The sequence below is a fragment of the Mixophyes fleayi genome, chromosome 2, assembly GCF_038048845.1.
Source record: "Mixophyes fleayi isolate aMixFle1 chromosome 2, aMixFle1.hap1, whole genome shotgun sequence".
Lineage (NCBI taxonomy): Eukaryota > Metazoa > Chordata > Amphibia > Anura > Limnodynastidae > Mixophyes > Mixophyes fleayi.
Genome location: NC_134403.1, coordinates 95173867 through 95197570, shown reverse-complemented (window position 1 = coordinate 95197570; position 23704 = coordinate 95173867). Strand labels below are relative to the sequence as shown.

The following is a 23704-nucleotide window of genomic DNA, read 5'->3' as shown; positions in this document are numbered from 1 at the left end:
ATACCTTCAGCACATAGAGAGGACGCTTTTCAAATGATTCTCCAATCTTAATCCTTTCCAGCATATCAGAATGTTTTGCTATCATTTGTTCCATCCAGAAGTATATCTAGCAAAGAAAAACACATTTTCTATGAACTCTATGGAAGGACCTTTTTTTTCTTTTCAATGAATAAATGTCTACAACACATCTCTCTAGCTCTCAAAGTATAGTTAACACAACCTCTGCAGGGTACACATTTAAACGAGATATATTTCTGCACAATTTAATGTACCATTACCATTTATTTGTTGAATTTAACAGATTAAAAAACAGTGACTGAGGTGTCAAAGTCGAATAATTGGATGAAAGAAAGTATATTGATTAATATTGTTTCACCGTGCGATTGCGATCAGTACGCCACGTGTCATGGCGCAATTGCACAATAAATAACATGCGCATATACTCGCACTTACACATTCACTTGCATATAGCTCATTTTATAATAGTTCCAATCCACAGTCATTTATGAACAAATGTTATTTAGTTTATAGCTAAGTATTGTAATGTTATATGCACTTTAGTGATATTTAAGGTTCAGGTCACAGGACGCATGTCATGTTTGGTATCATTCTAATCCCCTATTGATCCGCAGTTGTCTGGTTAATTCGCCAAAAGGATTGCACATTCCGTATGCTAGTTATGGATGATAGGGAATATATGGTTAGAATGATATTGTCTGTGTAATGCTAATAGATCAGTTTAAACCAGTTCTTGGCAGGAAAACTAAGGATGCATCTTCTGGAGAAGCCAAGCCCACCCCTAGATGGCATCATTTGAACTGGCCAATGACCTGCATTACACTGGACCTTCCTGAAGCTTGAACCTATGAAAGCAAGCCACATCATCTGTATTGTTTTCACTGTATCACTGAGTGTATATAACCTGGGCTCCGAGACCAGCATGCAGTCACATTGACCACAGTACTGAATGATGGACCCATCATTGCGCAGCGCATGTATCGGCTGTACTGTATTTATTTATTGAACTGTGATACTTTGGTTTTGCTAAATAAATTGCTTGTGCTTTGGAACCACACAAATTGCATAGACAATTATTGGAAAACGATGAAATTACTTTAATAGAGGCATATAAAACATTGTGCTCTACCACAAGTATTCCATGAATGCAAGGAAGCTAGCTGAAAATTGATGTGCAGGATGGCTGTGACCACGTTATATAAAAAAGGAAAAAAACTTTTGATACTCTGCACTCACTGAAACATTATTACTGCTACTGTAGCTGTAGTCTGTATTAAAGCTATATTCTGATTTAAAAACAGGGTATGTTAGTTCCACATATTGTAATACATGTTAAGCTGTAAACATGAATTTAATCTCAATTTGCTTGAGGAGTACTTGCATTTAAAAGCTGCATGGAGACAAGACTTAACCCAGTTAAACAGCATAACAATTATCATGTTAAAATTCAGATTGAATTCATGTTTATATTTAGTGCATGACTGGTCAGTGAGATATGTATTTCAATGTGTGGAACTAACATTCCCTGTTTTTGATACAAAGTACAGCTTGAAGTAGCCAAAATAGCACTAGTAATGACTTTTATGAGTGCTGAAGATTCAATGGTATTAGTGAATTTGACATGTGCCAAACCTTGGGCACCCTGTACGTCAATACTTAGCAACACCACGTGAGGATTGTGCATCCGGGTGGGTTTGTTCAAAAATCACCTATGCAAATTGTTGCTACCTAACCGCAGTTTATGCAACAGATGGAAAAACAGTCAGGCGTAGGCACAGCGCAGACATGTGACAAAAGCCCAGTTTCTGGTCACTACATAAGATACAGTCACAGAACCCAAAAACACAGTTTATATAACACTTATTATTCCCATGATCATGAACCTAATGGGGATGTGTATTAGGGCGGTAACTCGCTGGTGATTGGTGATAATGTGACCGGCTAATCCCAGAGTGTCCTCCCCCCGCTGACTGGTGATCGTTGGTTACCTGGGGAGAGGGTCCCTAGGAGTCTGGGCCAGAGTACAATCATCCCATGCCCTTGTTGACTAGAGGACTAAAGTGGATAATATGAAGTTTGTTTAATCTCCTTTTTAAGCCCAGACCCCTTGTCCTATCTTTTCTTTGATTAACTCTTCCACCTGGCGACATTTAAGAATAAACCATTCTAACACACAATCAATAATCTAAAATGCGCAGCAAATATAATTGCATATTTTATCACACACATGTAAATAAACTAAATAAACTAACACAGCCTGATGAGAACAGTTCAGTAGGCAGAAAGAGGCAATGGAATGCAAATGTTCTTGTATCTTATATGCTCGAGTCCAAGTTCACAGCGTGGGATTTGGCACACCACCTTTAGCAGAAACCACAGCTGCCAAATGTTTCTTGTTGCCAGCTAAGAGTGTATCTCTTCTTATCTTTATTAATTAGTATTCCAGTTTTTCTTGGAGAACTCTTCTAGCTCAGAAATTCTTCTTGCATAAACTGCATGTTTGAGATCTCCACACAGATTTTCAATGATAAGTCTGGAGATGGCCTGTCCAAAATTGTCATCTTTTATCCCTGTAAGCACTGGATGATCTTGAGATATGTTTTAGATCTTTGGCTTTCTGAAATATCCAACTACTCTTCAGTTTCAATCTCTTTCCTGACTTTCCTGGTTTCTAGAAATTGTTGCCATTTAGTTTAATCCATTAGTCTTTATTCCCAGACAGTATTTCCTATGCCTTTGGCTGCTATGCGACCCCAAAAAGCAATAGCCCATGTTTAACCATTGGCCAGGAGTATTTTCTTCAAATGCGTCACCTGTTTTTCTCCAAATGTATCTTTTGTGGTTATGGGCTTGATTTCATCAGTCAACAACACTTTTCTCCATAAAGTTCCTATTTAAATTTGTATTCAGGTTGTAGGAAAGGTTTCCTTCTGGTAACTCTTCCCTGCATATATTTTCCTGGGTCTTTCAGATCCTGCCTTGACTTCAGTAGTTCTCCTTAACTTCCATTTCTTAATGATGTTTCTGACAGAGGAACCTCTAAGCTAGAAAGCATTTTGATATATTTATATAGCATTCTCCTGCTTCATAATAGGCAATTATCTTTATTTTCAAGTGCTGCTTAGTGAAGCACATCGTTGAAAGTAGGGACAATATCCTGAGAGCTTATTTATCTCTGGAATAGTCTTCACCTAGCTTATATACACACAGGCCTCTAACAGAGGAATCAGCTATTCAGCTGGCAGTCTGCAGGTAAAGGCTGCAGATCGCGTCACACACAGGTATAGCAGTGCACCTAGGTTCAGAGATATACAGGTGTAAGACATGTGACATATATGTTTTGGAAGTGTTTTTTCCACAGGTACAGAAGGCTGATGGGGTGTGCCTGCAAGAAGAAGTAATTAGAGAGTATCTGCAGGGAACTCCTTTGTGAAGTGGGAGTATCGCCTGTTCATCAAGCTAAAGCTGTGGGAGGAGTCCCAAGTTTAAAAACCTGTATTGCACACTTGTGCATTGTGACTGATGCCAGCTAGTGGCCGTTGACCAGAGAGGGAAACTGGGACTAGCCAGTGTTAGGTTGCCTGGTGTTGTCCTGACAAAATATATGCAAGAATGTCATCACCAAGAGGGTGTACACACACACACACACACACACACACACACGTATACACCAATCAGCCACAACATTAAAACCACTGACAAGTGAAGTGAATAACATTGATTATTTCATTACAATGGCACCTGTCAATTGACAACAAGTGAACTGTCAGTTCTTGGAGTTAATGTGTTGGAAGCAGGATAAATGGACAAGCATAAGGATCTGTGCGACTTTGACAAGGGCCAAATTGTGATGGCTAAACAGCTGGGTCAGATCTCCAAAACGGCAGGTCTTGTGGGATGTTTCCGGTATGCAGTGGTTAGTACCCATCAAAAGTAGTCCAAGGGGGGACAACCAGTGAACCAGCAATAGGGTCATGGGCGCCCAAGGTTCATAAATGGGAATGGGGAGCGAAGGCTAGCTTGTCGGTTCCAATCCCACAGAGAAGCTACTGTAGCACAAATTGCTGAAAAAGTTAATGCTAAATATTATAGAAAAGTTTCAGAACAGAGTTGGTTACCTGGGGAGAGGGACCCATACGCAGCTTGCTGCGTATGGGTCTGTGTAGCTTCAGATCGGTCAGAGTGCCCATGCTAATCCATGGCCACCACCGAAAGCACATACAATGGGCACGTGAGCACCAGAACTGAACCATGGAGCAAAAGAAGAAGCTTGCCTGGTCTGATGATTCATGTTTTGTTTTACATAATGTGGACAGCCAGGAGCATGTGCATCATTTACCTGGGGAAGAGATGACACCAGGATGCACTATGGGAAGGAGGCATGCCAGGGGAGGCAGTATGCTGCTCTGGGCCATGTTCTGCTGGGAAACCTTGGATCCTGGCATTCATGTGCATGATACTTTGACATGTATCACCTACCTAAACATTGTTGCAGACAAAGTACACCCTTTCTTCATCATCATCATCATCAGCAGCAGCAGCTATTTATATAGCATCACTAATTCCTCAGCACTGTACAGAGAACTCACTCACATATCAGTCTCTGCCCCATTGGAGCTTACAGTCTAAATTCCCTAACATACACACTCACAGACAGACAGAGAGAGAGAGAGAGAGACTAGGGTCAATTTGATAGATGCCAATTAACCTACTAGTATGTTTTTGGAGTGTGGGAGGAAACTGGAGCACCTGGAGGAAACCCACGCAAACACGGGGAGAACATACAAACTCCACACAGATAAGGCCATGATCAGGAATTGAACTCATGACCCCAGTGCTGTAAGGCAGAAGTGCTAACTACTACGCCACCGTGCTGACTCATCTCCTCATGGATCTGGTCTCGCTCCATGGACTATTTTTATTCTTCCTGCGGGTATAGTACCCTCTGTTGCACCATTAGTCACTGTATGTCCTTACTGGTATAGCACCCTATGTCACATTTTAGTTACTGTTCACTATTAGCTTCTAGATGCTGTTTCTCATTCTCACTATTTCTTTTTTTCACCATTAGTCACTGTATGCCCTTTCTGGTATAGCACCCACTGTCACCTTTTAGTTACTGTATCAGCTTTTAGATGCTGTTCTCATTTTCTCTATTCTTTTTTGTTTATCACCCTATTTGATACCTCTCTCTGCTGACTGTTCACTTCGTACTCCATAGCTGATGTTGACTAGTTTTCACTGTCTCCCCTGCTGCCTCTCCCATCCTTCCACTTCCCCCTTCCTTCCACCCAAACATCCATTTGCCCTGTGTCTCGTCTTTTCATCTTTTCGCCCCTGTGCCTAAACATCCTGTTTCGCCCTGTGTCTCCCGCACTCTCCATCCCTCTTTTCCTCTCACTTTAGCTTCCTCCATCATTCCCTCTTTCCTCCTTCACCCTCTTCTCTCCCGTTCCCCCCTTTTTCTTACATCATGCCTCCTTGCACACATCCCATTCCCATTCTCTCCTCCCTCCCTTTCCTCCCTCCTAGACCTATCTCACCCCTGTGCACCTGTAACCCCGCTAATTTCATCCACATTTTCCCACTTCCCACTCTTCCTTTCTCCTGTGCCCTTTGAAATGCCAGATCCATCTGCAATAAACTGCCCTCTGTCCACAACCTCGTCTTATCACGCTCTCTCAGCCTCCTTGCACTCACTGAAACCTGGCTCTCCTCCTCCGATACCACTTCTGCTACTGCACTCCTATGGCAGCCTTTCCTTCACCCACACCGGCAGACCCGGAGACCATCCTGGCGGCAGCAAGAGTATCCTTCTTTCCCCCACTTGCACCTTTCGTGTCATCCCTCCTGAGCCTTCTCTTACGTTCTCCTTTTTTGAGGTCCACTCCATTCATCTCTTCTATACTATTCACCTCTGCATCACATTTATTTATCACCCCCCTGGCCCCACCTCTCTAATCCTCGATAATTTTGTGGTCTGCCTCCCACACTTCCTTTCGTTTGAACTCCCCTCCATCACTCTGGGTGACTTTAACATTCCCATCGACAACCTATCTGACCTGAGTTCAATCAAACTTCTTGCTCTCTCCTCATGCCTTGGCTTATCCCAATGGACCTTTTCCCCCACCCACTCTCTTGGCCACTCCCTTGACCTTGTTTTCTCCCACCTTTGCGCTCTTTGACTTTTCCATTTCCCCTTTTCCACTTCCTCTCCTTCACCCTCTCCTCATCTCCCTCACCTTCCCTTTCACCTAAATACACACTCACTAGTCGTAATCTTGACACCATTGACACTGCTGCCTTCTTCTCCTCCCTTGACACTCTCCTCTCTCCCTTAACCACCTCCTTTCCTATCCTGGCGACCTCCCACTATAACAATACCCTCTCTTCTGCCCTTGATGCTGGCTGCTTTGCCACCGCTGCTCCAACTCACAACCTTGGCATTCAAAACTCACACGCTTCCTTAAAAAATGCTCACGCACTGCTGAACATCACTGGAGAAAATCTCGCTCCCTTGCAGATTTTCTACACTTCAAGTTCATCCCTTCCTCCTACAGCTCTGCCCTCTTCCTAGCCAAACAATCCGACTTCAAGTTTCTCATTTTATCTCGGTCATCCAACCATTTTGATCCCTTTTCCTGTCACATCCTTAGATGCCTTTTGCCTACTGCCTGCTCACATCTAGCCCACTTCTTCAAATTATCCCTCTCCTCCTGTATCTTCCCCTCTTCCTTTTAAAATGCACTTGTATCGTCCATCCTCAAAAAAACGAACTTTGACCCCACCATCTTGTCCAACTACCGACCCATCTCTCTGCTCCATTTTGCCTTGAAACTGCTAGTTTCTACAAGCGTCTCTCCAGCTATCTTTCTGATAACTCCCTCCTCGATCCTCTTCAATCTGGAGTCTGCCCCCTCCACTTCACTGAAATGGCCCTGTCCAAGGTCACTAAAGATCTTCTTTCTGCTAAATCCAAAGTCCAAACTCCCTCCTTATTCTCCTGTACCTATCTGCAGCCTTCGACACAGTTGACTACCCTCTCCTGTTGCACTCCCTTAGCACCTTTGGCCTTTCTGACACTGTCCTCTTATGTTTCACCTCCTATATCCTTAATCGCTCTTTCGCTGTTTTCGCATCGGGCTCCTCCTCCCCATTCCTTCAACTGCCCGTTGGTGTCCACCAGGGTTTCGTCCTCGACCCTCTGCTTTTTTCCCTGTACACCTTTTCTTTGGGTGAACTTATCAGTTCCATCGGCCTCCAGTACCACCTCTATGCCGATGACACCCAAATCTACCTCCTCTCCTGACCTCTCCCCTTATGTCCTCTACAAAGTGTCCTGCTGCTTCTCTGCCATCTCCTCCTGGATGTCCCATCGATTGCTTAAACTCAACATGTTCAAATCTGAACTTATTGTCTTCCCTCCCTCAAAAGTTTCCCCTCCTCCCACCCTTTCCATCATCATCTCCTCTCTGCCACTAATACAATGCCTGTGTGTCATCCTCGACGCCTCCCTCTCTTTCGCCCCCCACATACAATCCCTCACCCAATCCTGACGTTTTCACCTCCACAATATAGCTTGTATCAGACCCATCCTCTCCGTCAATGCCACCAAAACTCTCATCCATGCCTTGATTATTTCCCAACTTGATTATTATAATCTCCTCCTTATTGGCCTCCCCCGCAACCATCTTGCTTCTCTTCAGTCCATAATAAACGCTGCTATCCGACTTATCATCCTCTCCCGCTGGACTACATATGCCTCCCCTCTCTGACAATCACTGCACTGATTCCCCCTCCACTACATTATCTTCTTTAAACTCCTCACCCTTACCTACAAAGCCCTCTGTAACTCCACAGCACTTACGTCTTCGAACTTATCTCCATTCATGCTCCCTCTCGCCACTTTTGGCCAGCTAATGACCGCCACCTGTCCTCCCATCTGGTTAATTCATCTCATTCCCGCATTCAAAACTTCTCCCATGCTGCCCCTCTTCTCTGGAATGATCTCCCTCGCTCTATCATGCTGTCTCCTAGCCTGCACATCTTCAAACACTTCTTTAAAACCCACCTGTTCAGGGAAGTCTACCCTTCCTCTGACTAACCCACAACTTCCCTTCACTACCTACCACTTCTTGATCCCTCTTCACCAGTCTTAAGTCTCACCCTCCTTCTCTTACCCCCTCTATTTATCTCACCACCTGCTCTTTTCTTGCCTCTGACCTCTACTTTCCTTACTCCCTGCTTTGTGTCTCTTGTTAGTCCTCCCCTCCCTTCTAGATTGTAAGGTCACTGGCTTTGATCCTGTTAATTGTGCCCACACTCAGGGCCACAGGTAAAGCTTGCTTCATGTTTCTCTCCCCTCTCTTGCTTCCTTTAGCTCTCTCCCCCTTCCACTCTTTGCTTCTTAGTATCTTGCCCTCCACTTCTACCTCCTTAGCACTAGCGGACTGTTTATCTACTGCACTCTATTTGTATTGCTCAGTATGACATGTCCTGTTTTGTCCTATGCTCTACTGGGCTAATGATTTACTGTAATGCCTTGTGGGTCACATCTTGTTATGTTTTTTGTTTTGTTTATTCCCATGCTCTTTGTATAGCGCTGCGGTGGTGCCTTACAAATAAACAATAATAATAATAATATTGATTTGTTTGCAAGAATTAATAATTTTGATGTAAATGATGAATAAAATCATATAGGACATACATCTTCCAGCGGATGGTACTGTTCATAGAAAGAGACATGGCTACGTTGACCGGTAGTATCGTTGAATGTTTGCTGATCTATTAGATGCTGGGCATTTTCAACCAAAACGCTAGGTAAAAGAAAAGAAATTAAATTTGCAGACTTATTAGAAAAGCAGAAGTGAAATGTCATGACTGCAAAAGTGGATAAAAAACATCACATTAGAAGCTGTGCATCACTTACGTATATGTGATGGTAGAGTTCTTCAACTTAGCCTTCACTTCGTCTACTGAGGATGCATTTACATAAAAATGAACTTCTTTGTTCTTTGCTATATGCTCAGGAGTGTCAGGCTTCCACAGGACAATCTAAACGTGTTTTAAAAAAAAATCTGAATCTCAATGAAGTTATGTCTTAAAATATTATTATGCACAGACAATATAAGCAAAATGCTACTGGAAAAACTAAGTTAGTGTAGCACTCTTACCTCCAAATACATAAATACTCAACCATATTTGCCTTGCCATAGATTTGCCACCAATTATGTTCAAGTGCTCTGACATACTAGCTGCAGTTGTCTGCAGATTCTTTCTCTACTTTATGGAACAAATAACTAAACCCAGGGGTATATTTACTAAACTATGGGTTTGAAAGGGTGGAGATGTTGCCTATAGCAGCCAATCAGATTCTAGTTATCATTTATTTAGTGCATTCTACAAAATGACAGCTAGGATCTGATTGGTTGTTATAGGCAACATCTCCACTTTTTCAAACCCGCAGTCTAGTATGGATGGTAAAACAGCCCAGCTCGATTATTACCCCCCCCCCCCCCCATCTCTTAAAGTACACTTGAATAAATGCCCACTTGGCCATTTTCTTATACTGTTTTACTAACTTAACTGGTGGGGTAGGATAATCTTGGAAAAGATAGCTTATATTGGTTTACATAAGTCCCAGTCCCAATCTACTTAGCCAAATAAATTGCAATGCATTGTGAAGAAAGGTTGTTGGAAATTTTCAGTGACAGGCTACACATCATATGACTAATCAGCAAAATGACTAAGATGTTTGAGAAAGGGCAATTTTCCTTGTCTGAAATTGTCCTCTCACGCTGGTTCTCTGGGTCTCACAGAGAAGAGTAGTTTATGCCTAAACTAGGGATTTAGATGCAGAGTTTAAACGCTCCCAGGAATACAAGAACTATTTAACTATGACCATAACTTGAATTAAAAAATGTCAAAACATACACCTGTTCAAAAAGAGAATGTTTCTCATTACCTCCTCGGACAAGTAGATTATATCCTTAAGAACTTCGACCTGCCGTTCACTTCGTGGTAAAATATATATCACTTGATCATGGCTGTCAAAAGAAAAACATATCAAGTGCACTTTGTATGCTATAACCATCAACAAGTAAAACATAATGACACACATATAACTATGATTAGGTAACAAGTCTTGGGTCTATATGCACATCTGTATAAATGTGTGTTAGCTCATCACTGAATATGCTTTCCACGTGAGAAATTGAAGGGGAGAGACATGGGGGGGAATGGAAAGTTGTGGCCCCATGAAATTACAGTTTCCCCAATCTAGCCCTCTACTAAGACGACTGCATCTTAACCTATCACAGAGATTGGTCCCTCCCACCTACTGCTAACCCGTGGATGGATATGGACCGGGGATCCTACTCGACCTTGTCCTTAGTAGACCTGCTGTGGACCCCTAGAAATCTACCTCCCTCCTATCGTCTCCTCTCCATCTGGGATGCTCTGTTGATTTGGGATAGATTAATGAACCGACTTACTGAGCTATCATTACCAACGCGTAATATTTTCCTTCGTGCCCTTTCTAAACTTATTCCAGAGCTCAACCGCACCACCTGGAGGTAAATGTATCAAGTTCTGATTTTTTCAGCCTTTTAAAATCGCGGCAAATCACGGGTGATAAGCCGCGATTTTAGTCCCAAATGTATTAAACTGTGATTTTCCCTCTGATCTTAAAAATCGCTGGTCATTTCTGGCGATTTGCTGCAATGTCAAACATTCCCACTCTGTCATGGGAATCCACGTATACTATAAATAGACCTCGCGGCTGAGCTAAGTTTATTGTGTATCAGAGCTTCTACACTGGACAAGCTGTTTTGTGGCATCTCATCTTTTTTTCTTTTTTTAACCAAGCATGTTCTAGAGTGGAATACAAATATGGGACCTCTCCTGGGCTTAAGATAAAAAGACTGCAATCAACAAGGGGGCCCTCCTGGCCAGAAAAACTGAAGATTTTTTCAAGCAGGGTTTTTTTGATACAAATTTATTTGGACTTGGTTTTCAAACATCTTTGGATTAAAAGCTGCTGACCAAAGAAGAAAAAATCTGATTGGTAAGTATTTTGGGGTTTTCTTATTTTTATTAAAAGTGTGTGTGGTTGTAAACAGGGAGTTGTGGTTTATTAAACATTTTCTTTTGTGGAACTACAGGTCGCAGCCAGCCATGAGTGTCAGGGCATGTTGGCACTTGTGGTTCTCCAAGTGCCAGCATGCCCTCGCTGTCAAGGGTATGCTGGTGCTTGTAGTTATACAAGCATCAGCATGCCAAGACTGTTTAGGGCAGCCTGGGCTGCCTGGGACTTGTAGTTCCACAAAACAAAATGGCGTCCATTTGTTATTTTACATTATTTTGGGCATTATTACCCTACTACTGACAGCCCACAGGGGTAGAAAAAGCCGTAGTACTTTCAGCACTGGGCTGGTTATTCCTACAGAGGGGGCCCACTTGTTTTTTTTAGCGGACCTTACTCCCTAGGGAATCCAGCCCAGCACTGAACAGCCTGGAGTTGGTTTGTCATTATGGCAGGTGTCCCCCTGCTATAGTGCCACCCACCCTGGCTGGTTTGCCTAGTGCTGCTTCTGTGAAAATTTGGGGCGTCCCCACGCAAATTTTTCACTGATTTTCACATAACCTGCAGTAGGCTGGCAGCACTAGGATTAATTGTGCTAGGATGGGGGGACCCCACGCTTTTTTTAAAAAAAACTTTTATCTATTTTTCAACATTTGACCGCTGCCGGACCTCCGGCTCTATAGACAGGGCAGTGTAAAAGTGATGTGTTTACTAATCAGGAGAATTTGCTGAATCGCAGCTTCATATATTTGAGACTTGTATAGCTAGAATGGCAAACAGTCGGGACTTTGATCTCTATCGGTTTTGGAAATAGCGATTTTGACACAAACACATCTCTGGCAATTTTACATGAAGTCTCAGCTTCATATATCAGGGAGTTTCAACTCTCCCGACCTGCATATAATGAGGTACCCTTGACGTTGGGATGCAGGCTTAAGTCTTTTGATCAAAATATGAACTAATACCTCATGTTTTCATTTTGCTAGACACACACAGATATGCAGTTTAAAGGATAAGCACTGACAACTTTCTTTTTGTTTTGTATACATATATGGGCATTTATATTGCCACGCAGCTGGTACCACATACAATATGGGATATACCGAGCGCAGGCTTATTGCCAAGCAGCTGGTACCATATATAATTAGGGGTGTGCACCGGCCACTTTTGGTGTTTTGGGTTTTGGGTTCTGATTAGCTTGAGGTTTTGGGTTCTGATTTGTTTTGCCAAAACACCCCACGAAAGGTTTTGGTTCTGATTTTGGGTTTTGGGTTCTGATTTTTTTTTTGAAGAAGCATAAAAAGTGTTAAAATCCATATTTTTAGTTTTTTTTCACTCCTACACTATTATTAACCTCAATAACATTCATTTCCACTAATTTCCAGTCTATTCTGAACACCTCACACCTCACAATATTGTTTTTAGGCCAAAAGGTTGCACCGAGGTAGCTGGATGTCTAAGCTAAGCGACACAAGTGGGCGGCACAAACACGTGGCCCATCTAGGAGTGGCAGTGCAGTGGCAGACAGGATGGCAGTTTGCAAGAGTTTGCTAGAGGTGCAAGATGGAACTGTCCTTGGGCCCTCCCACCCACCCTGATGTTGTTGAAACAGCACATGCGCACTTTAACAAACCAATCATTTCAGCAACAGGGCCTACCAAACTACTGTGGCTGAAATGATTGGTTTGTTTGGGCCCCCACACCAAAAAAGCTATTCATCTCTCCCTGTACAAACTAAACTGGCTCTACTGAGGCAAGATGTCATCCTCATCCTCATGTTCTGATTCCTCGCCCCCTTCAGTGTGTACCAGTGTGAACCTTGCACAACACCGAAATCAGTCTCCACTGCGCTTAACTCAGGCACATCCCCACTCCTTTGCCTATGTCGTAGGTGGCTGTGTAGGCTTGAATGGCCTTTTGCTGCTCCTCCATCCTCTGCAGCATATAGAGGGTGGAGTTCAAGCGCGTCACAACCTCTTGTTTTAGTTGATGGCAGGGCAGGTTCATGCTTTTTTGATGTAGCAGGAACAGTGAACGTAGTTTAATATCTGATACTAATATTTCTGCACTGCAGGAACAGTGAACGTAGTTTAATATCTGATACTAAAATTTCTGCACTGCAGGAACAGTGAACTTAGTTTAATATCTGATACTAATATTTCTGCACTGCAGGAACAGTGAACGTAGTTTAATATCTGATACTAATATTTCTGCACTGCAGGAACAGTGAACGTAGTTTAATATCTAATACTAATATTTCTGGACTGCCTAGTGAAGTGGAATCTCGACAGGATTTGGTACCGGGGACACAATACCTCCATCAACCGTCTAAATCCCACTGCACTGATGGCGGACACCGGACGCACGTCTAACACCAACATAGCTGTTACGGCCGCAGTTACCCGCTTTGCCATAGGATGACTACTGTCGTACTTCGTGCTCATGGCAAACGACTGTTGGACGGTCAACTGTTTGGTGAAAGACGTAGCGTTCTTACAACTTCCCCTCAGGGAAGATGACCGACTACCAGCAGCAACAGCAGCAGCGGCAGTAGTAGGCGTACCGCTGCAGGTTCCTCCGGAAGATTCCCGGATTGAAGAGGACTCAGTCATGCCGGTGACATGGCCTGCAGGACTATCTCTGATGGAGATCGTGGAGGAAATTGACAAGGAGGGTGTTGCTGGTGTGGATACAACAGGACCAAGGGATTTAGGTGTCCCATCTAGGAGTGGCACTGCAGTGGCAGACAGGATGGCAGTTTGAAAAACTAGGCCCCAAAGAGCACATAATGCCAAAAAAAGAGTTGCAAGATGGAATTGTCCTTGGGCCCTCCCACCCACCCTTATGTTGTTGAAATAGGACATGCACACTTTAACAAACCAATCATTTCAGCGACAGGGCCTACAAAACTGTGGCTGAAATGATTGGTTTGTTTGGGCCCCCACACAAAAAAAAGCTATTCATCTCTCCCTGTACAAACTAAACAGGCTAAACTGAGGCAAGATGTCATCCTCATCCTCATCCTCTGATTCCTCGCCCCCTTCAGTGTGTACTTTCTCATCCTCACACATTATCAATTCGTCCCCGCTGGACTCCACAACCACAGGTCCCTCTGTACTATCTGGAGGCCAGTGCTGTTCTTGATTGAAGAATTGATATTTCATTTTTATGAACATCATTTTTTCAACGTTTTGCGGAAGCAACCTCCTTCGCCGCTCACTGACCAGGTTCCCCGCTGCACTAAAAACTCTTTCCGAGTACACACTGGAGGGGGGACAACTCAGGTAAAATATAGCCAGTTTGTACAGGGGCTTCCAAACTGCCTATTTTTCCTGCCAGTAAAAATAAGGACTGTCTGACATGTCTACTTGGATGGTGTCAGCAAAGTAATCCTCCACCATTTTTTCAATAGTGATAGCATCCAATGCAGCGACAGTAGACATGTCTGCAATGGTTGGCAGGTCCTTCAGTCCGGACCAGATGTTTTCAGCATCCCCGCCAGCGGGTCTTTTAGGAAAACTGAGCATTTTCCTCGCAGCCACAGGTGTTGAAGAAAATGAAGGAGGAGCTGTTGGCATGTCACGGTCCTCTTCAGAGGACAATCTCCTGACCAGCAGGTCTTTGCACCACTGTAGACTTGTGTCCGCCGGAAACAGAGACACAACATACGCTTTAAACTGAGGATCCAGCACGGTGGCCAAAATGTATTCCTCTGACTTTAAAAGAGTGACCACCCTTGGATCCTGGCAAAGCGTACGAAGGGCTTTATCCACAAGAGCTACATGCTTTGTTGCATCGCAATGCTTTACCAGCTCCTCCCTCACTTTCTCCAGCTGCTTCTGCAACAGCCTGATCAGGGGAATCACCTGACTCAAGCTGGCAGTGTCGGAACTGACTTCTCGTGTGGCAAGTTCAAACGGCTGGAGAACCTTGCACAACACGGAAATCAGTCTCCACTGCGCTTGACTCAGGCGCATCCCCACTCCTTTGCTTATGTCGTAGGTGGCTGTTTAGGCTTGAATGGCCTTTTGCTGCTCTTCCATCCTCTGCAGCATATAGAAGGTTGAGTTCCAGTGCGTCACAACCTCTTGTTTGAGGTGATGGCAGGGCAGGTTCAGCCTTTTTTGATGTTGCTCGAGTCTGCGGTAGGCACTGGCAGAATGCCGAAAGTGTCCAGCAATTTTGCGGGCCACCACAAGCATCTCCTGCACACCCCTGTCACTCTTCAGGTAATGCTGCACCACCAAATTTATGGTGTGGGCAAAACATGGGACGTGCTGGAAATTGCCCATATGTAATGCCCGCACAATGTTACTGGCGTTGTCTGACACCACAAATCCCCAGGAGAGTCTAAGTGGGGTAAGCCACTGCGAGATTATTTCCCTCAGTTTCTCTAAGAGGTTGTCAGCGTTGTGCCTCTTATTAAAACCTGTGATACACAACGTTGCCTGCCTTGGAACGAGCAGCCGTTGTGGAGATGCTGCTACTGATGCAGCTGCTGCTGTTGCTGCGGAAGGCGATGCATCTACCCAGTGGGCTGTCACAGTCATATAGTCCTTAGTTTGCCCTGAACCACTTGTCCACATGTCCGTGGTTAAGTGGACAGTGGGTACAACCGCATTTTTCAGAGCACTGAGGACACTTGTTCGTACTTCTCTGTACAGCCCGGGTATCGCCTGCCTAGTGAAGTGGAATCTCGACAGGATTTGGTACCGGGGACACAATACCTCCATCAACCGTCTAAATCCCACTCCACTGATGGCGGACACCGGACGCACGTCTAAAACCAACATAGCTGTTACAGCCACAGTTATCCGCTTTGCAATAGGGTGACTACTGTCGTATTTCGTGCTCATGGCAAACAACTGTTGGACGGTCAACTGTTTGGTGAAAGATGTAGCGTTCTTACGACTTCCCCTCTGGGAAGATGACCGACTACCAGCAGCAACAGCAGCAGCGGCAGTAGTAGGCGTACCGCTGCAGTATTCCCCCGAAGAATCCCGGATTGAAGAGGACTCAGTCATGCCGGTGACATGGCCTGCAGGACTATCTCTGATGGAGATCGTGGAGGAAGTTGACGAGGAGGGTGTTGGTGGTGTGTATACAACAGGAACAAGGGATTTAGGTATCCCTGGACTGCTGACGGTCCTAGCCACAGGTCCTGAACGAAACACTGAATTATGAAGGTTCTTCAGGTGACGTATAAGGGAGGATGTCCCTAGGTGGCCAAGATCCTTACCCCTGCTTATTTGAGCTTTACATAAGGTACATATGGCCATACATTTGTTGTCCGGATTGGGATAAAAATAACTCCAGACCGAAGAGGTGGATTTTTTGGTCTTCTGACCAGGCATGACGATGGGCTTTTTCATCCCATGGACAACAACTGTTTCCCTTCCTGGTGCCTCATTTAAGATAACCACATCAGCATCCTCCTTGTCAAGTTCCTCCTCAGCGCCAGCTACATCAATATCCTCCTCCCGTTGTACAACATTAACACCTTCATTAGCCAAATCTGTAACTGGACTGTGGGTGATCCTTCCAGCATATGCAGAGGGCGTGTTGCAAATGGTGGAAGGAGCCACCTCTTCCCGTACAGTGATGAGAAGGTCAGGCTTCGCAACCACCAACACCCTTGGTCTCGCCTTGGGGATTTGTGATGCCATCTCTTTAGAAGGCAGAGTTGTTTGCTGTGTTGCTGATGACAGCTTAAGTCTCTTAAATTTTTTAGAGGGGGGGGAGGAGGAGGGCTTAGATCCTTGGGTGAAGCTGAACCACTAGTCAGGAACACGGGCCAGGGCCTAAGCTGTTCCTTGCCACTCCATGTCGTAAATGGCATATTGGCAAGTTTATGTTTCTCCTCAGATGATTTCAATTTTCTTTTTTTGCTAATTTTAGTGAACTTTGGCTTTTTGGATTTTACATGCCCTCTACTAGGAGATTGGGCATCGCCCTTGGCAGACGACGTTGATGGCATTTCATTGTCTATGTCATGACTAGTGGCAGCAGCTTCAGCATTAGGAGGAAGTGGTTCTTGATCTTTCCCTACTTTATCCTCCAAATTTTGGTACTCCATTATATGCAGCACAAGAGAGCGTACCCCTAAACCACACACACTCGGCAAAGCCTTTACAAATTATCTGCGGCACAGGAGAGTACCACTGGACTGGAGTTATACAGCAGTACCTATTTTTTGGTACAGCAGCAACAGTGAACGTAGTTTGACTTTGAAATAGCAGTACCTATTTTTTGGTACAGCAGCAACAGTGAACGTAGTTTGACTTTGAAATACCAGTACCTATTTTTTGGTACAGCAGCAACAGTGAACGTAGTTTGACTTTGAAATAGCAGTACCTATTTTTTGGTACAGCAGCAACAGTGAACGTAGTTTGACTTTGAAATAGCAGTACCTATTTTTTGGTACAGCAGCAACAGTGAACGTAGTTTATATAAACTATATAACGTATTTTTATATATTGCAGTACTAATATTTCTTGACTGCAGGAACAGTGAACCTATTCATATATTGCAGTAGAAATTTTTAGAGACTTTTTTTATAATTTTTTTATATATTTTTTTTATTATTTTTGTATGTTTTTTAAAAAAAAAATTTAATTATTTTTGTATAAGTTTTTTATAATTTTTTTTTCATTTTTTTATAACTTTTTAATAATTTTGAAATAACAATTCCCTTAGCAGAACAGAGCACAGGACACAGGCAGCACCACTGGACTCAGCACAGGATCTCAAAGGAAACCACTGAAAAGCAGGACAGGAGCTCCCTAACTACAACCTCCCTCACGAGTGATCGCAGCCAGAATGAAGATGGCGGCCGCGAGTGGTGAATTTATGACATCCGAGTCTTGCGAGATCCGACGCGAGACTTGGATGTCATAGCCTCGTTTCGAACAGTGCTCGGATCTCGTCGGATCCGCACTGTTCGGGTGGGCTCGGATTAGTACTGGTATCAGTACCTCCAATCTCTCATAGTACCAACAAAGACCACATTCCAAACTAAATGTGAGTCAGACCACCACCTTAACCTCTCCCTCCAGCAGTGGGAAACTTCACACCACATATCTAAGTGTATTAATCACACCCCAATGCACATTAAACTGGTTAACAGATTATACCTCACCCCAGCCAGACTGCATGTTATGTGACCCTACCAAACAAAATGTGTGCTACATGAAAAAACAGTCAGTATTTAACTTACGTGCAAAACATAATACTAATTTGCACCCCTTGTATTGTAACATGGTTTTGTCTAGGAGGCTTAAAGAAGAAGTTTCTTAAGTTAAGATCCTTAATGAATCAGGCCCATGATGTGATTTGGTAGAGCATTTTATACTGGTGAAAATCTGCTGCAATACCAGCTCCAGATAACAGGTGGCAGTGCACCATCAACACTTTTTCCCTTACTGCAATCAGCACTTTACTAAGGTCAAGTCAATTGGGACTAAGAGGCCTCGCCTGTCTGCAGCCGCTATAAGGCACTCCCTCTTACCAATCTTTGCACGAACAAAGCTGGAATTTAATTTCTCTTCTAGTGCTTCAAAGAGTCTTGTTTTGTTGCCTGTTTATCGAGCCATTCTGCATCCCTCATGATTCTACATTCTCCAAACCATAGATTTTGGCTCCATCCCTCCCACTGTTACTCATACTTGCCAACTCTCATGGAATGTCCAGGAGGCTCCCGAGTTCCAGGTAGGTCTCCCGGACTCCCGCAAAAGTATGGCAGCCTCCCGCAACTGCCCACTTCCTAGTGAAATGGGCAGAATTAGATCCAAAATGCTGCGATTCTCAGGGAATCAATGTATTTGGCCCCACCCCCTGCTGTAAAATGCTGTGTTTGAGTCATTGATCACTGAGGTGGAGTCAAAATGGAGTGATTTGCATAATCCCGCCCCCAAAATGCCCACCTCCCCCAGACAGCTCCTGGATGCTGACTTTAGAAAGTCGGCAAGTATGCTGTTACATTCTCCACACCATCAACTTCAGCTTTGTCCCTCACAAGCCGTCCTCTCAGGCTAGTTGTTGTGTGTTTCTGATAGTTATCCCAGCCAAGTTGATTTCTCCTCTGTGCAGTACATTTAGTCTGAACTGAGGCCATTGCAACTTGCAACGTGAGATGACAACAGAGAGACCAATCACATCTATAGTGAACACAATGAGCTGATGCAGCGTAAGACCAGATTGTGTAGCGTATCTTGTGGGAAATCACATGACCAGAAAATGGGCACACACATATGTGCCTATGCAGACTTGCACGATTCTGGGACTTATGTTCATCTGTGTTTGAGGGGCAAAGGAGAGAATGGGAATTCTAACTTGGGCGGAGTACAGTAAAGGCGTGTTTATGTAAATGCGGCCCATGCAGACCTGCAGAAACATGCATATATGCCTGCTAGGAGGCGTAACTTTTCTACATGTTATAAGGCAAGTGCAAATACACACTGATGATATTGACTTGTAAACTAGGTGTATATGCTGCCAGCAGAGGCGGCCGCATCTGAAGATGTGTAGGAGTCTGCATATGGGTGTCAATGTGCAATTTTTCCATGCACTTTTTGTTTTTAGAGTATTTTATGCCCAATTTTGCCAACCACTCCGCATCAGCCCCAATGTCAGTAACAACTGATGAGCCCCAGCAATGCAACAAGCAGAGTTCCCATTGGGTCATAATGCCTTAGGCCTTGGCCATACTGAGTTCATACATGCCAACTTTCCCGGAATGTCCGGGAGACTCCCGAATTCCGGGTAGGTCTCCCGGAATCCTGGGAGAGCTGGCATTTCTCCCACATCAGAGTCGGCATGAAGTTGTGTATGGGCAGAGGGGGTGGGTCTTCGCAAATCGCTGCATTTTGGCCCCGCCCCCAGTGACGTAATGCCTGCCTTGGGTAATTTAACCAGTGTAAAAAAGACCCAAAACAGACATTACGTCAGACACACACACACATTACGTCACTGGGGGGCAGGGCCAAAATGACGTGATTCGCTAAGCCCCGCCCCCTTCCACCCACCCCCTACACCCCTCTTCAGTGATCTCCCGGAGGGAGCCAGCCAAAAATAGGCAAGTATGACTCAGTTAAACAATAGCATTCCAAATTCTGGGGCAGATAAAATGCCTGTCACTGAGATCATTGATCACTATAATGGTAAACACGACTTCAGGCCGTTTGAGCGGCATTTGAGAGCTCACTGTGAGCTTCCTGAAGTGCTTCCATGTGGGGAACACAACAATGGAACAAGTAACAGTCAGAAAAATGCTACCACAAAGTAATGCATGTAAAAATAGCAATGGGTAAGGTAACACTACAAATAATGTTTTCTAGTCACAGACCTGATTACATGTGATTTACATGTGTTACACATGTAGACCGCATTGAAAAACTGACCATCCTACCCACTAGGTAGAGCAGGAAACTAGTACGTGGTACATTTTGGGTGCATCCAGCTCTCACTAAGTTCAAAAGACTTGTTTACTAAGAAGATTAATGATTCCTATAATGGTTGGCATCCGCCTACCTGTGGACATAGCTAAGTGCACCAGACTAAAACACTGTTAATTTTCCCCGTATGCAGGTTGCCTGATGTATTCATTTCCCAAGATAACCACCAGGATAAGAGTAAAGGGTAAAAGTGTAATTTTATCAATGCTTCAGTTTTCCAAAATATCGGCAGTAAAATATTATGATCTCTCTATATCAAAGCTAGATGTCTACATGGACATTATGAAATTCAGTCTCTTCCACTCCACAGTGAAATAATAAATAAAATAATATTTACGGCACGACAGGAGCAGGGGTTGTTGGATCCAAAGGAAATCTGAAACATTACAGTTATAGTTTAGAAACTTCACCATTGATTAATCATCGATAAATTTTAATAAATGCTGCCATCTACTGACAAAATATATAATGCAAACGTTGTGCAAGAATATGTTTAAAAATGGGAAAAAAAATTACATTTCCTGCAAAGGTTAACTGCATGACATTACTGTAATCATTGGGTTTAATGCAGGACATATGCATTGACAAAATATATTAACAATACATATAAATAATGTCTCTATGCCCCTTTGAACGGCATTGTGGATAATAGTAGTATCACACCTGGGTGAACTATACTGTTTTGCCTTTCCTTGGTCAGAACAACTCTAATACCTGAGTAAATAATCTATTAGTTTTAGTTTCTTAGCTAATACATCTTGCCATATCTCTGAGAGTCTACTCCACATACTGTGATAGAGCATATTTATGTTAGACATTAATATGCATTCAATCCATAATCTTATTGAGTTACTTATTGTGCAGAAGACAGCGATAGATTATATTCTGAAATGGAGAGCACACTGACTCACAATGCTTGGGATTCATACTAACCCAAGGTGCTATCTGAGTGGAGTTTTGTATGTTCTACCTTTGTTTGCCTGGGTCTACCACCATGGTCTACAATCATAAACTAGTAGGTTAATTCATCTCTGACTACTTTGCTCCTCATGTGTGGCCAAGGTAGGAAAAAAATTGAAAATAATTTCCACTATGACCTAAAATTGTCGGATCATACAGTGTACTAGATAATATGTTGGCACAATGTTATGGATTTTAATAAAGTAAACATTACCTGAATGCAAACACTTGATTCTTCTCAAAGAAAAGGACAAATATAACTGCTAATAAAAGCGTCTTCATTTCCAGCAAAGTATGTGTTTACGGTCTGTAGTCCAAATGCTGGAAGATTCACCAGCACCCAACAGTTCAGATTTGTGGCAGTGTTTACACTTTGGTTAAACTTTAAAGAACAGTGTCCACATTGCTACACCAATAATTTGTTTTGGAATTCTGGAATTCTCACTACACTTCAGTTTGTTACCAAAATATATTTATACATATTACATTTGACTTATATCAGTGCTAAACCAAATGCTATTCTAGGTTTAAAGAGACAAGTGATATGAATAAAATATTTACATTTAAAAAATATTTATATTTACTTGACATAAAAGAAATCAGCCAACCTCTTTAAAGCCTGTATACACTATATGGACAAAGTATTTGGCCACAACTGTTAATTATTGAATTGAAGTGTTTCAATCAGACCCGTTGCCAGAGCTGTATAAAATCAAGCACCTAGCCATGCAGTCTCCATTTGTAAACATTTGTGATACAAAATGGGTCGTTCTGAAGAGCTCAGTGACTGCAAGCGTTGTACTGTGATAGGATGCCACCTTTGCAATTAGACGGTGATGACATTTCATCCCTGCTGAAAGTTCCACAGTCCACTGTAAATGATATTACTAGAAAAATGGAAGCATTTAGGAAAATCGGCAACTCAGCTACGTAAAGTCACAGAGCAGGGTCAACAGCTAAGGCGCATGGTGTGTATATGTCACCAGCGCTCCGCTGATTCCATAACTGAAGTATTCCAAACTTCCATTGGCATTGATGTAAGCACAAAAACTGTGCGGCTGGAGCTTAATGGAATGGTTTTCTATGACCAAGCAGCTACATGCAAACCTCACATCACCAAGACCAATGCAAAGCGTCAGATGGAGTGGTGTAAAGCACACCGACACTAGACTGTGGAGCATTGGAAACATGTTCTCTGAAGTGACGAATCACGCTTCCCTGTTTGGCAGTCAGATGGGCGAGTCTGGTTTTGGCAGATGCCGGGCGAACGTTACCGGCCTGACTGCATTATGACAACTGAAGTTTGCTGGAGAAGGTGTAATGGTATGGGGCTATTTTTCAGGGTTTGGGCTAGGCCCCTTATCTCCAGTGAAGGGCAATCTTAATGCTTCAACATACCAAGTAATTTTGGACAATGCTATGCTTCCAACTTTGTGGCAGCGGTTTGGAGAAGGTGCTTTTCTATTCCAACATGACTGTGCCCCAGTGCACAAAGCAAGGACTACAAAGACATGGTTTGATGAGTTCAGTGTGGAAGAACTTGACTGACCCGCACAGAACCCTGACCTCAACCCCATTGAACACCTTTGGGGTGAACAGGCCTTCTCGTCCAACATCAGTGCCTGACCACATAGATGCTCTACAGAATGAATGGGCACAAATTCCCAGAAAAACGCTCCAACATCTTGTGGAAAGCCTTCCAAGAAGAGTGGAAGCTGTTATTGCTGCAAAAGGGGGACCAACTCCATATTAAAGTATATGTATTTGAATACAATGTCATTACAGTCCCTGTTGGTGTAATGATCAAGCGTCCGAATACTTTTGTCCATTTAGTGTATATACAGTCATTTTTAATATATATTTTATCTATCTAATAAGATATTAAAGGACATTTCAGGCAAATGCAGAGCTGTATTGGGAATTTAAAGTGTCATTTAAAAAAATATGAAAGTTGTCTCATGTAGGCAAGACCAAGTCAACTGTGGGCTGGGGCAACACAAAAGTAGGCAGGGTTAGCACACTGTTAGCCCTAGCCACATCCAAGGCCGCCAGGTTGGTGAAGGGAGTAGTAGAGTAAGGAACCCACACTCACCAGGGGCCCTACTGCCCACTGATGATCCCGGCAGCAGCAAACTTCTCTTCCCATGTAAGGGAATTACCAGCCTGTGGGGGAAAGACACCTGACCCACAC

At 43.5% G+C, this 23704-nt stretch overlaps 1 protein-coding gene across 1 annotated transcript in view; it reads right to left on the bottom strand.

Annotated features, from left to right (window-relative positions):
• CPB2 (carboxypeptidase B2) overlaps positions 1 to 21849 on the bottom strand; it is a 42048-nt gene extending 20199 nt beyond the window's left edge. Inside the window, exons 1-6 of the mRNA XM_075199723.1 lie at positions 21728 to 21849; positions 20891 to 20929; positions 9983 to 10064; positions 8948 to 9072; positions 8726 to 8834; positions 5 to 106 (exon numbers count right to left, since the gene is read on the bottom strand). Coding sequence (XP_075055824.1) covers positions 5 to 106; positions 8726 to 8834; positions 8948 to 9072; positions 9983 to 10064; positions 20891 to 20929; positions 21728 to 21795 — 525 coding nt within the window. The 5' untranslated portion in view covers positions 21796 to 21849. The remainder of the gene's footprint in view (positions 1 to 4; positions 107 to 8725; positions 8835 to 8947; positions 9073 to 9982; positions 10065 to 20890; positions 20930 to 21727) is intronic.
• Positions 21850 to 23704: the final 1855 nt, after the last annotated feature.